This window comes from Opisthocomus hoazin, chromosome 7 (assembly GCF_030867145.1).
Source record: "Opisthocomus hoazin isolate bOpiHoa1 chromosome 7, bOpiHoa1.hap1, whole genome shotgun sequence".
In the NCBI taxonomy this organism is placed as follows: domain Eukaryota; kingdom Metazoa; phylum Chordata; class Aves; order Opisthocomiformes; family Opisthocomidae; genus Opisthocomus; species Opisthocomus hoazin.
The window spans coordinates 6,653,466-6,668,516 of NC_134420.1; the positions used below are offsets into that span (position 1 = coordinate 6,653,466).

Here is a 15,051-nt window from a genome sequence, read left to right on the forward strand (position 1 = left end):
AGGTGTGCTGGAAAAGATACTAGAGTTAGGACACAAGGAAGAAAAGTCAGAAATACACTATTTTATTACTTTTTGGCTATGTACATTGCCTTTTTCTTCTCTTCTTCTCTTTTCCCTCCCTCTCACTTTTACTGAAGCGTGTAACAAATAATTTAACTTGTTCTATTTGTATGCCATGTGAATGTGTCATTAAGGGTCAATACTAATTTCAGAAAGGCTTCTATTCTTTTCCAACAGTGAATTTCTATTTGCTCTGATGGAATCCGAAATTCTCTTCAATAAATAGTTGAATGAAATGACACACCAGCTTAAACCGTTAAACTTTTATTTTAGGAGCATGATGTATACTGTAGTTTCTGAATGACTTTTGGATGACCAAAGCTGCTGCTTGTAATGATCTCCATGTGCTTGTAGAGGAGTTTGGGCTTGTTTTTTGGGTTGGGTGGGGTTTTTTTGTGTTGTGTAGAAAGGTGACTCTTGTTCAAATGTCATGCTTTCATATGATTTGCCATCAGACGAGCTTTGCTTGTGACAAGGCAGGGACTATTTAGGTTCTGAAAAATCTTTAACCAACAGTGACTTATTTAAATCAAGATTAAGATCAGGTGAAATACAAACAGGGAAAGCAGGGGGGGAAAAAAAGGTCTTAGTTGCTCCGAAGGTCTGAATCAGTCGCTTCAGGTGATGAAGGGCATTTAGAGACGACATCCAGGTTTCTAAATACCATTTTGGAAGCTGTTTCTGCTCCCCTCGAACCTGACGCGGTACTGGGGTGAGAGAACACCTCCTTGAGGCAGCAACTTGCGCACTGCTGCCGTGCAGAAGTGCAGCCTCGCCAGCCGTAGTGGCCGGCTGACCCGGGACTTGCCGCCTGCTTGGACCGACTCCTGCCTCCGTGCCGTCCACCTCGCCTGCATTCGTTTCGAATAAAGACTGACTATCGGAGGGGTTTGCAGCGTGGTTTCCTTCCCCCCCCCAGGAAGGCGCTCGGCTGCGTTCCGCTGTAACCTTGGAGCCCGGACCGGCGGCTCGCTGCGCTTCGTGCCGCCCCTCCCGGAGCCCCCCGCCCCGCGGCCGTCCCCCCCGCTCCGGCGGAGCTAGGACCCTCCCGCGGCGGGGCGGGCGGCTCCCCGGGCTCGGCCAGGCTCGGGAGCCGGAGGCGGGGAGCGGCGGGGAGAGCCGGCGGGGAGCGGAGCGAACCGGGAGCGCCAGCATGAGATTCATCTCTGCCTGCTACCTGCTGCCCCTCTTCCCTGCCCTGGTTGTCAGCGCTAGGTGAGTACCGACAGCGGCTTTGCTCGGAGTTTTCCTGGGGTTTTTTGCTGTTTGCCTTTTTCTGACTCGGTGCTCTTAAGAGAAATAATACAGCTTTCGGCTTTTACCGGGGTAGTAAGTTCAGAGCAGGTATCTTCTCTGATTCGCATCTCTTCCCCCTCCCCCTCCCGATCCTCTGAAAGATACGGAGTCTTCACTTGGTGTTTCTAGGCTTGTTTTTTAATGATGTAGAAGAGCTACTCTTGTCTAAGTTGACCCACAGCTTGTGTGATGTAACAACACAGTAACAAATACAAGCTTTCTGTATACAGTAGTAAAAACAGACTCTGTTTCATTGGAAATAAGCAAGCCAGAAAGCTGAAATTGAGAACATGCTAACGTTTTCCCTTATGAAGTGCAAAAAATACAAACACTCGAACAACCTTATCTCCGTTCAGGTTTCTGCATCTGAACGCAGACCTTGGGCTTACCTTTTTTTTTCTTTCCTTTTTTTTTTTTTTTTTTTTACACTGTGAAATGCAGGTAAGATGTTGCAGCGTTATCTGAACACCAGGAAATGTGTTAAAAAGTTGCTGCAACCTAGAAGCACTCCTTTCTGTGCGAGCATGATCAATCATTTAGGAAATATGAACAAAATCTGTTGCAGCTTAAAAATAAAACCTATTCTGACCATGCAGTGTTCTGATAAGATAATGTGTATTGCTCAGTTGCTCTGAGATAGTATATTCTCTATGCTCTAGATATAACACGTTCAGCAAAGAAAAGATAAAGCTGAGACACTCTATCCTGTCGTCTTGATGTACACAGATGGAAAGTTAATGCTGGGTACAGAGCAGATCTGTTATAGTGACACTGCTCTCACTTCGGGCTTCTTTACTTCCAGTTCCTTTCCAGAAAATCAAGCCCTAATTCTGACTGTGGTATTTCTCTGCTGTGTTAGGAGTTTATAGGGTACTTAGTAATTAAAGCGTATTATCAGAGGATACATGCAGGTACATTCATCAGGGAAATGTGTCTTTTCCCTTATTCTTGGTCTCTTCCTGTAAAATCAGCGTCGAAGCAGCTTTTTGCAGAAGCACTGCATGTTTTAAACCTTAATTGTTCACAGAGACTTAAAAAAAAAAAAGTGTGCCTGCCAAGTACTCAGTCATGTAGAGCAGTAGCACATCTCTGTATATCCTCAAACACAGGCAAAAAATAACTGTGAAAATCTCTGAGTGTGAAAAGTTCCAAATGCAGAGAGAAATCGGGAATATTAAAGTACTGTAATTACTTCATTCATTTGGAGGAGTTTGTTACCAGCGAGAGGGGTGTACTTTTTGTTGGTAACACTTTGGATTTAGGGACCTACAGTGCTAGTCCATACAAACCACTCCAATGCTCTTTGAAATATAAAAGTTGGAGGAAACATGTAATATATCATGATTCAATAATTATCCCTTCTGATTTAATAAGTGGTCTACGGAAACAATCACTGGCAGTCAAGTGTGAAACTTCTTGCTGATTCGGATCAATAGTTCTATACTCATTGAAGAGTGATACATTCTTTGCTAGATTATGCCAGAGTTAAAAAGGGGAGGAAGGACCAAGCCACCTTTTGCAGTTGTGGGTTTGTATCTGGCATGAGCTTGTGCAGATTAAACAGTAGTGAAAAGAGGTGTGGAAAACTATTCTAAATTTTCATATTTTTTTGTTTTTGTGAAGCGTCTTACAAACTACTTGAACATTCAGGAGACTAAACTAGGACAAAGCATCTAGTCTAAAGCCCTTAAAGCAGGTGCCTCATTTTCCTGAGAAAATATTACCTGTATGAAACATGAGCTGTAGCTCATTCTTGAGGATTGTAAATAAAAGTCTCTCCCCACCGTTCAAAAAATAGTTGGAAAATTGGCATGTGCGTACTAATTATAACAGTATGAGTCTGAGAATTGGATATACTTTCACAGGAGTATAATTTTGTGGCACATGATTTGCATTTTGTTATTGAGGGATGAAAATGATCAATTTCACAGAAAATCAAGTTAAAATTCCACGTAAGTACAATATGTGTTGCAAAGTGAAGTTTTGCATTTGGTACCAGACTAATCATCCTGTTAAAAAGGAAACTGAAACTCTACTGTAGAGTTGGAGCTTTACAAGTCCCAGACTAGTATGTTCCACAGTTGCTTTCAATCACTTGGTTTTTAACTGGCTGTGTGGAACATAGAGTAATTTTTCAACAGCACATGATGGAAGTGTAAAAAATGATACAGTACTATCAATATGCCATCTACTGGAAAGAGATTATGCTTTAATCTCCTTCAGCAGAAGGCAATTCTGCCTGTGGCAGTTAGTATTTCTTGTAAACTTACAGTTAATTCATTGGCCGGACCCAATCAGAGTGGGCTTGCAGGACTAGTTGTGTTTGCAAAAAGCAGGGTCTCATATCCTGCTGTGTGAAATTGCTTAGCTAAGGCGCAAAGCATCGACCTTGCAGAACAAAGTTTTTCCATCACGAGGATTTATTGTTTGAAGTTTGTACAGAAGCACTGTATCTCAATGTCCTACGTTGGTGCTGAAGTCAGTGAGCACAGCATTTTCCGCAGAGGTCAACAGCTGCTGCGTTTCTGTTCCTTATCGTGTGGTGATGCCATCATCTTTGCATCATGTTATGGTGATAGTTTTGTATGACCTCAGTGTGTCTCCAAGTCTCACTGTAAACAAATATGAATCGATGAGTTCAGCTATGTTAACACAGCATGTTGTTTTCTCTTATTTAATAGTATTGTTAAAAAGAGGGAAATACACAACCATCACTTAAGGTTTACGTTCATTATTAGCTTTTGATTTTCACAACAGTATGCAGCTAGCTTCTCAGCATGGTCTGAAATCATATGCAAGAACCAAATGCCTATCAAATTGCAGAAAGTTCATGTTTTTGAAATAAACAGTCTTTTTTGTATTACTGAAACTTGGTTTTGGTGTGGCTTTGAGGCAGAATGGTGACTCTTAATCATATTTCCAGTTGGTCGTAGTGCCAAAGCGGTGACAAGATTGAGGCATATTTGCCTGTCCAGTTAACTACGTATGTTTTGATAAGTAAAAAGTTACTGCTCTAAAACCAGTCTCATAAAAAGTTAAGGGGAACATATTTGAAGGTGGATTTAACTCAATAAAACTATTGTGAAGTTTGTGTTTTCCTCTCCACTTTTATAATTCCTTGGACATCTTGGTTTTGGCAGATCTAATGTGATGGTTGTGTACATGACTTTTTTCATACTGTGCTAAAGACAGCATAGTTTCTTCATACTACTTCAGAAATGGGTCCTAACTGTGTGGAGTGCTTATAGCATATAATAGGCTCAGGGCTTGATTCTGCAGCCAACTGCGTGCTTTTGTAGCCCCGGACACCTAAACATTCTGCCTGGAAAACCATTTCTAGAAGGGAATGCTTTCATGAACTCAGTCATTGGGGTAACTAAGATCTATTGTCCAGATTATCTTGTCTAATGAGACTTCCCTACTTTTAGCTAAGAGGACAATTTTCTGAATGTTACTTGAACATTACTGTTGAAAGGCTGGATACTTTAGTCTTTGATCACCAACACTCTTTTTTTTTTGTCCAAATGACAAAAAGCTGACTCCTTAGAAGATGCTTGATGTGAAACATAGCTTTCCTTTTTTTCTATGACAGCCAATTCCTTTCTGTCCATACATGAAATACGACAAAGATGCAAGACATTGAATAATTCAATTGAAGTAGAATGCTTTATAGCTGAGAACAGGACCATAAACACAGAAAGATGCACTTTAACAACAATAATAATATTACTGCTACAGCAGCTCATTAAATGGATGTACAAACAACGGGGCTGTAAAAGCCAGAACTTATTTTAATGGCTTAGAAATGGCTGCTGGTTCTCTTTTTAGAAAAGTGCAGTTTGCTGGTAGTCTTACTATGCCAATGTTACAAAGCAACCTGTAATTTATTGGCTTCAGAAGAATGCCACCTCTGTAGTTTGTAACAGGACAAAAGTAGCGTGGTCGTTTCTGCTAGGTGGATATTGCTTAATGAAGGTACGGGTGGTGCTCTAATGCATGTCTATTGTTGGAAGTGATAGAAAGTGAATTCACTTAGCTTATTAAACATGAGAATGTGACGTTTTTAAGGAATATGAAAATACTAATCTGTTTCCCTCCTCTCAGATAAAGGTGTGTGAAGGACCTGCTCTGAGGCTCAAGGAAAGATAAAGGGGAACGTCTTTGATGTTGTTATACTGGGGTGGGGAGTATATTGAAAATCCTTGGTTCTAATTCTTAAGGTCTTTCCCGTCTTAGAAACACTGTCTGGGCTGTAATCAGATGTTGAAAGTCACTGTTTTGCATTTAGACTGATATGAGACTAGAGGGAACCCTGCTCCTTTGTAGATTTTGAGGTGCAAGAACTTTGTGCTAATGCCCTTGGCTGTGGCCACTGCGCTGTTACGTGTTCCAGCAGGTAGCCAAATCCATGCTCACTTCTGAGATCTCATTCTGAGGTCCAGCAGTGCCTTTCCTTTTCCCCATGATTGAAGGAGAACTCTGCAGAGTTTTGGTAGGCTAATTCTGTAGCAGAAAAGATGACGCGTTGTTGCTGGTGGTTTGGTGGATAACAGAGGTTGTCTTAATATTGTGCTTTCCGAATTCTTCCAGAAATCTGGGCCGTTAACTCCATCATTTGTCTCCTGCTTAGAATTCCTTCCACACTTGCTTTTGCTGTCTGAGTTTTCTGGGCCGTGAAAGCTTGCTGATGTTTGTCAATGTGGATGATGATGCATGTTTCGTTAATGGTTTGTCAGGACTTCTACTTGAGGTACAGTAGTGGCATTTAGCATATGGCTTGCGATGTTACTATACCTGAAGAAGCATGTGCGTTGTTTTGGGCTGTTATTAAATGTATAAGGAACAAATTTACCAAAGGCACAACTCCATTGTTTCAAGGAATGTGTTTAGCTTGAGGGCTTTATTCTGGGGGTTTATTCTGCTTGCTTACAAGCAAGTGCATAATACAGCAAACTAGAAGCTATTTGGTGAAACAAAGCCTTTTCCTTCTTCTGGGAGAAAAGTTTTGAGCTCCAGTGATATATGTAAAAAGAACAAAACCAAAAGAACCCAACAACTGCCACTCCCCCCAAACAGAAACAAAGAACAAATCCAAATAAAAAGACTCCAACAAACAAACCAAAAACCACACCACCAGATGTACACATCTGGCAGGAGAGGCTACATTTGTTTCTCCTTCTCCCCCCTCCACGAAGCCCATGGCCTCGGGAGGGGGGGCAGGTGCTGGGCTACAAAACCAGCAAGGGCAAAATGAAAGACCCTTTTCTTGGCATGAGTGCAGCTGCCGACCACGCTGCTTTAGAGAACACGACCACGTCGAATCTGCAGGCTGCGGCACGGTGCAGAGACTTTCAAGGTAGCGTTTAAACAGGGTAGGTGGGGCACCTCTATCTTGTGTAGAAAAGTAAACAAGAACCTGCTGTAGGGGGACTTCTTGGGCATCAGAATGAGATAGCTTGAGGCTAATTTGGGATTCCCGGTGCTTGAACTGCACTGTATATGCATACAAGAATGTGTGTGTGTGTACGTACACGTATATCCTTCATGCTAGCCTTAAGTAACAGACTTGCTTCTCTGTGTTTGCAGCCCTTCTACAACAGGGCAACCACATGTATTTCTATCTGTACATCTTGCACTTGGTGGTGGTGGTGCGAATATTTTTGTCAAAAGCTTTAAATTTTATGTTATGATAGGGCTAATTTTTGGTTAAGAATGATGCTCTTGGAAGAGGTTGTTGTCTTTTTATCTGGGCTAAAACATTTAAAAATGGTGCATAAATTTAAGCTTGTCAACCTAAATCAGAAATCAAGAAAGAAAGTCTTTCTCAGTTTGGCCAGAAATACTAAACATAGGTTCTTTTGTGATGTTTTGTCATTTATGTATTTGATTGCTGGAATGTGGAAGGAAGAAGAAGGAAAAGAAAAAAGTGAGGAGAGGGGAAGAAAGGATGCTGCTAAAAACTTTTGTAACCTTCAGAAAAGACTTATTTTAGCTTTGATCTAATCTGCAGTTAAAATATTCTTGAAGTTCCATGTGATCTCGGGTAAATCTTCAGGATCTCTAGAATTCAGTCTTAATGTAACAGAACAGTTGGGATTCTGCTTGTTATGCTATGTATAATGCATTTCTGCCCAGGAGACTTGCTGCGGAGTTACTTTTGACATTTTAATGTATTTTTTGTGTTTAGAGAAAGTATAATGCTGACACTTTCCTGTTTCTTTCTCATTTATTAATTTATATCTCGGACAGAACATAAGGACATCTTAACCTAAACTTGTAATCCCTCTTTCTGTGAGATTGCGGGTTTGATATTATTTTCTATATTTAACAGAAACCTGTTCACAGAAAGTGTTCCTTAATGATGTACCACTCTGCAGAGAAATAAATCTTATTTATGCCACTTGTCAAAAATACTGTTTCTTCTCATTGTCTAGCTTTGCACAGTGGGTGTGCCAGACATCTTGTAAGGGTCAGATCAGCAAATATTGTCTGTATGGAAGACAAGTAATATGTTTGTCAGAAAAGATAAAGGTATTTCATGCCGTCCTTCAATCTTAATATTATGCGGAGATTTAAGTTGTGTATTGTTATATTTGCTATTTCAAACACATTGGAGTGGCAAGCACCTTTTAGAAATGCCAAAAAAAAAAAGACGTTGCATCAAATAACAGTGTTTGTGTGCCATTATAGATTTTTCTTCTTTTACTTCTTGTGGTGTTACTTACTCATCTCACCTGTTACGTCATGTCATTCCTGTATTAATTTATCTTTTACTGTCTATTATTTTAGCAGTGCTTTTTGTAGTGTTCCCTCTGAAGTCTCTGCTCTATTTGTTGAAACAAACAATACTCTGGTGAATCACAAGAGAAATCAGTGTGTATGACTCCTACTAGCTGGAGAAATAGGTGTGTAGGGAATTTCTCAGTACCTTATTTGTCAATATTGATTGATAACTTCTACAGAAAGCAGTAGAGAAATGTCAAAAATTCTGGTGTGTTTTGTCACCATGTGCTACATAGATAAGATAAGGCTAGTATGCTGCCAGCTGGTGTCTTTTATTGAAGTTGTTAATTTTTCCATCCATTCTCATCTTCTTATTGTTGTCATTTACAAATGTTCATATTTTGTCAATTTACGGTCACAATTTCCTTGTGGGAAATAGGCAGGTTTGCTCCTCATTTGCTGGGTAGAAAATAAATTTACCCACTGTCAATAAATTGCAGCACTTGGAAAACCGAGCACATATTTGCTGAATCCCATCTAGTCGCAGAACTAACACCTTTGCCTTTTAGGTCAAGATGGAGCTGCAGCAGAACATCCTTCCATCTTCTCCATATGAACTTCTTCCAGGCCACCACATTTCAACCAAACAACGTGTGTTATCACTGGCTGTGCTACTATCTTCTTACCTAGAAAGCATCAAAATACCTTCTATGAAAGGACAGGCAAACGGGGGTTTATGACAGGATAGGGTCTCTGTGATTTCACTGTAATATAACCCTTTAACATGTATTTTCAGTAGTAGCTATGAGTCTTTATAAAACATGGTTTGGTAGTGGGAGTGGAGGAAGACAAATTATGCTGTAAGTGGTAAACTAAATGTGGTCGTTTACTGGTACTGTATCATAGTGGGATTCTCAGTACTTGATACTGCTTTTCAAGTGTTTCTGTGATTTTGCTGAAGTGAATGACTACAGAGTTAGGAGCTGTGACTTTGTACCTCAAAATTGCTTGGAGAACCGGGGGACGTAGAGTGGCAATAACCGCAGTAATACACTTTGTCGCCCTGATGTATGCCATCCTCAGCATGTCTGAATGATTTTGCAGTCGTGTGTTTCAGACTAGCCTGTGGCAGTGAACAAGGGGAAAAAAAAAAAGTGTGATTGTACTGAAATGCGTGGAAGAAAATGTGGAAAAAAAAAAAAAAATGTGTGGAAGAATTGAACTGACAAGACTGAAAAGCAGCCGTGCTCTGGGTGGGATTAGATTGTCTGTTGAGGAGGTTTCTTTCTCCAGATGCAGCGTAATGAAATGTGTGCTCAATGTGCAAAGAGAGAATGTCTCTCTTGAAAATGGAGAAATAAAATCAATTTTACTACTGGCTTCACTTACAGCTTTTTTTGTAAAGAAATATTTTTTAGGATGGGGTGAAGCTCAGCCAGGGTGCAAATCAAACAACTGTCTTTAGTAAGTAGCTGAAACCTTGAGCTGCCTTGCTGAACTGGATCAGCTGATCCTTAATTCTTATTTTCTGTGCCAAAATATCCAACATAGCCACTGTTATTCTTACTACTTATTAGTGACTGGCATAGTCCATCAGCCCCGCTGCAGATCTACCTTTCTGTTCTATGGAGAGTCCACAAGTTCCTGGCATGTTCTCCTCTGAAAGTAGGCTCTGTGGCTGTTTTGTGGATTTTGTTTTGTTTTCTGCTTCCTTCCATGAAGGGAGCCAAGGTTTGCCAAAGGACCAGACATTTTAGAAAGGCTTAATACCTATAATCTGCAGTGGATTTTCTCCAAGTGAGCCAAACGAGTCTAATCTGATGCCTTTTGAATTTCAAAAGGGGCCAGCATGTTGTCTGCACTAACCTACTGAAAATCTGAACCTCAATGAGAGCTATATGCTTTGAAAATTAGACTGTTATTTAGCTGCTGATATGTATGGGGGATACCAAACAGTCATGATTGTTAGCACTCCATCCTGACCTCTTTTAAAAAGTCTAACCTTGAAGATTGCTTTGTTTCACTCTCAGCTGAGGAATAAAGTTATTTGGTTTAATGCAAATGGCAAGGCTTGGGAAATGAATCTGTAACCATGGTGCCCAGGTGACAGTGGGGCGAGGCAAGGGTCAGAATCAATGGCAGCGTTGCTCTCTCCCTTCTGTTGCCATCATTAAGCATTTCAAACTTTGCAATCAATGCAGCCTGTGTTATTTAATTTGGTGAAACATCAGTCTCAAATACTGCTTTCTGTGAAATCTCTGCATTCATACATGAATGATGGATGAAAAAAATGCACTCCTCAAGTGCACAGATAGCGAATAGAGACTTCTCTGCAGCTGCTTTTGTATTTACTCGTAAAACAACTATCTGCTGTTCAGTATACACAGAAGTGCTGTATTTGGCTCAGGAAAGCTTATGAAAGCAGACATTTAATTTAATATTTTCCTTTAACTCATACCTCTCTGTCCCCGTTTCGAACATCCTAGTTCCTTCTGTGACTTTTACTCAGCTGGAGCTGCTTTGGCTCATGGGAAGATTGTTATCTGTTCCTGGAAGCAGAAAGAATTAAATTGCTATAAAAACTAAATAGAATAATCTGTTTTAAGGAAATACCACTCAGTTCTTCAAATGGACTCAGAAAAACTTACATTTCTATCTGTTATAATGTGATAGTATGTGGTATTGCCTGTTTTATATGTACCTAGACTGACAAAGTTTAAGTAGCTTCTGATATAGCTAGGAAGAAATACAGGATACATATACCAGAATTACATGTTTAAGGAATATATGTTCCTTTTGTATGAGATGAATTCCCCATCACTAACTTATAAAATGTAATCTAAAAGGTTTAACCCATTTCCATCAAACAGGTGATGTACAGAAGTTGATACTGCAGTCAGGGTGAAATATTATAGCATTCACTCTTCTTTGCTGTACATATATCATGTTTCTTTGCTGCTTAAGCTTGATGATTAGATCACATGTTAAAATGGTACTTTTATGTGTAATGGAAAACCTTTCCCTATAACATTTAGTCATTACAGGAATGTGAAGTTTTTGTCACACTGGATTAAACCTGTAGAACAATGCACTGTTGACAAGGGTGGTTGCTACCAGAGGAAGGTGAAAAAAGCTTGGAAGCAGCAATGTGGAACAATTTCATCTGCCTTAAAACTTTCCATGTTCTGGGAAATGAAATGATCCTTACGGTAGCATGAGCTTTTCCTGCAGAAGAATATTCAGGTAGGGAACAGAATCTTTGTTCTTGTGAATATTTTCAGGGACCCATCTGGAGAAATAGGTAGATGTATTCTCGGCAATTCAGTCAGTGACTAAACTGGAAACCACACATACCCAAGCAATCCCCCCAGCCACCTGACTTGCAGGGAAACTCTGGGGAAGTTTCACTGTGCAAAGTCAGAAGTGAGAAATTGCAATAGCCATTCTGGGGCCTGACAGGATGACGGGTCAAAAGGGAGTGATGGGAAAACAGACTGATTTTCATATCTGTTAGGAGGAGGTAGATAAAAAGGGACATTAAGTAGTGAAGGAGTAAGTTGGAGAATTGATACTATTCTGGAGATACTCTATTTACCGGTATCTTACTAGAGGCTAGCTGCATCCAGATGCTGCTTTCCCTATGCAAAGATGAAAAAAAAAATGTTATATAAGTAGAGTGTGAGAAAACATTGGAGGGAAGGAAACTTGTTCTGCTCTCCTGGTTACTGCTCATGACTTAAAAATTATGGTGTTGGTGTAGGTTTAATTCTTTAAAATCAAAGCTTAAAAAAATCATTTAAAAATGTGCCTTAAAAGTCTCCTAATAAGAAAGCAATAGAAAGCTAGCACTTTCAGAGAATTCTAAGGCAATAGAAAAGATACTTTTTGTGCTACAGATACATGCTTCGTGTATTTTAAACCTCATAAATGAGCTACACCTAATGCTGACTTAAAGGTAAATCTCTGTGTTCTACAGATAAGACTGTTTGTGGGGAAAGCTGCTTATTGCTCATTACTTGCCACAGACTAATGAGGACGGGGAGAGAATTCTTACCTGCTTCTTGTTAATTTAAAGGAAAAGAGTGGCAGTGGGAAAGTCTTCTCATCAGGAGTAGATGCCAAAACATCATTGTGGATACTGATAAAAAGAAACTTAAAAACTGCAAAATTATGTCCTATTCCATTAATGTATTTTTTGAATGTAAAAAGATTTCTTTCACGTAAGGGAAAATACATAAATATGTATAGTGAATGTGCCTCTGTAAAGGATTTCTAGTTGTAGACATATAATGAAGTATGAAAAATTGATTTTTGGCCATCTTTTCTCAGTGGGTTGAATAGATATGTATGCTTCTACTTGTATACAATGAAATGCTTCAAAACAGCTGAATCTTTTTTTTCAACAGCTGAGGCATCAAATTTGGATACATCTTTTGCAGATAAAAATATCAAATTATTTCTACATATAACATTGGGCTTTAATTTTTTTATATCCTGCTACTTCCTTTAAATGTCAGAAATTATACTGGAGACAAGCATGGTTTCTGGAAAATATGTTAATCTGGAATTAGTCTGCTAACTTCCACTTTTGCAGTCTTTCCGTTGGACGGTCTTGCATTTCAGCATAAAAAAAGATAAACGCTTTCTCAAATTCCTTGTATTTCAACAGAATATTATGTTGATAATGCCTGTTAGTTGCTGCCATTATGGCATAGGTCTAACACTACTGAGCAAGTAACCTCAGAAATTGGTGCTGTGCTAAAGGCTTGCTCAGCAGGCTGTTATCCGGGTGGGTTTCTCCCAGCTAGGCTGGGTTATCAGCGTAATCTCCTGTTGCAGCAGCATCTGACACATCCTGGGGGCTGCTGCAAACAACTCCTTTGAAGAGGGTGAAGCAGTGGGTGCTTTTGCATACTGTCCTCTGAACTGGCTTTGAAGCTTTTGCAGAGTTTGCATGGCAGGTACCCCCCCAAATCTACTTTAGAGAAAGACCTGAAGCTTTTCAGGCCTCAAATCCTTTTATGAACTGGCAGCCTTTCATATGACCTCTAAATCCATGCTAAAAATGTTAGTTGAGCTTTTGAAAATGACTAGGCTTGTAAAATTGGATTTCAAGCATGATTGAAGCAATAGGTGCGATAAGCAGAATCCTGCATCTGTTTTTGAATAATAATAAAAAGAAATAAACTGATGCAAAAGACTAAAAGAAAAAAATTGTGCTTACACTACTTGTGGTAACTAGGCTTCAAGGTATCTCGGTTACCTCTGATAATGGATGACAAGGTCAGTCTTCATACAGTTTTTACGTACAGAGATGACAAGACATTAAAAAAGTGATCTGTGATGGTAGATATGGAACAAAGTGAATGACAAGGCCAGTGGTATTATGGGAAAAAATTGTTAGCAAAATTTAGGCAGTCTATTCTCCTTTGGACAGACACCAGTTGTTATAAACTGGTAACTCTACACTTAATTGATACGAGTTTCGCTACTTACTTTCATGAAAGTTAACTGCTCTTACCACACTAAGCATACTAAAATTACAGAAATAGTAGGAATAGTAACCACTTATGATTAATATGTTTGTATTTACACTCATTTACAATGGCTGAGGGTTTAACACTGTCTTTGAATGAATATTTTAATGATTATTTTCTGATTGCAGTCAGTACTTTAGCATTTTGACCCATGTTACAGCACACTCTTCCTCAAAGGAAGAGAATAAAGTAATGGAAGCTTTTGGTCAACAATTAGGATATGTACTTACAGAAGCCACTGGGATTAGAAGAAATTGATCTATAAAATTGTGTCTAACGACAGTAGTACTAACTTCTGCAAGACAGATGACTGGAGCAAAGAACAGTGTTCATTCTGTTACCATCATTACTATGCCTTGCAGCGTTGTTTTCAATTGAGATAATTTGGAATCGATGAAACAGTCTGTGTGAGGCTTAAAATTCTTATTTGTGGGGAGGAGAAAAGTGGGAAGATTTCTTTTTCTGTTTGCTTTCTTTTATTCTTTTCCTTCCAAAGCCTGTATGGGAATTAAGATATGAAACTTGATTTATGCTGAAAAATGGACGAAATCCTGCCTTCATAAAAAGCAGTTACGGGTGTTTTTGGACATGGCTAGAGTCACTGTGGTTTCATTTGATTTGGGTTTTCAGCTTGGCGCTAGTCCAAGGGTCATTCTTAATATGCTCATATAAATAGCTGTTTCTTAAAATACTCAGAAAATCCAGATTTCCATTACAGCTTCATTGAGAGTGTTGGAAAAAATTTATGGTATATAAACGAACTGGTGATTTTTGTACAATTCTGGCTAAACTAAACTGAAATTCTCCCTGGTTAAACTTGTGTAATGAATGCTTGTTGCTACAGCCCTAGGAATATGTATAAGGAGTGGAGTCTGGCTTTGGAGGTTCAGTTGTCTTCGAGATGTTGAACCAGCAATAATAGAGGAAAGTAACCCTTGCAGTAATATGTGTAAACAGATATATATATATATTTCATAGTGAACATCAAGATGCAATCTTTTAAACATTAAACTTAAAAAAAAACTTGGATGACAAAATAAAACCAAAAAAACCCCCAACAACTCACAAACAGTTAAAAAAATGAAGCAATTACTTAAATAGATATTGCAGTGTTAGAAATGTATTCTGTCTCACCCTTAATCTTTGTTTGCTTAACAATTGCTTAGACATTTTAAAACTTCAGGCCACGCTTACAAGACCACTGTGTTAACAACTATAGACCTCTTCCCATGTGACACTTCAACAAAATTGATTTCAGAGTAAATAAACGTTCAGCCTTAAGTGAATCCATTTATAGACCATCACACTGCACCAGTCCTTTGCCCACTTCTGGTTTGAATTACTATTTTTGTGATACTGAGTTAAGGGACTTCCTTTTGTATACAGAAACCATTTAGAGCAGCTAAAGTGCCTGTATTATAGTGTGTGTAAGGCT

General features: G+C 39.2%; 1 protein-coding gene across 1 annotated transcript in view; it reads left to right on the forward strand.

Annotated features, from left to right (window-relative positions):
• Window positions 1-693: 693 nt before the first annotated feature.
• Window positions 694-15,051, forward strand: part of LUZP2 (leucine zipper protein 2) — a 212,505-nt gene continuing 198,147 nt past the window's right edge. Inside the window, exon 1 of the mRNA XM_075425668.1 lies at window positions 694-1,275. Coding sequence (XP_075281783.1) covers window positions 1,214-1,275 — 62 coding nt within the window. The 5' untranslated portion in view covers window positions 694-1,213. The remainder of the gene's footprint in view (window positions 1,276-15,051) is intronic.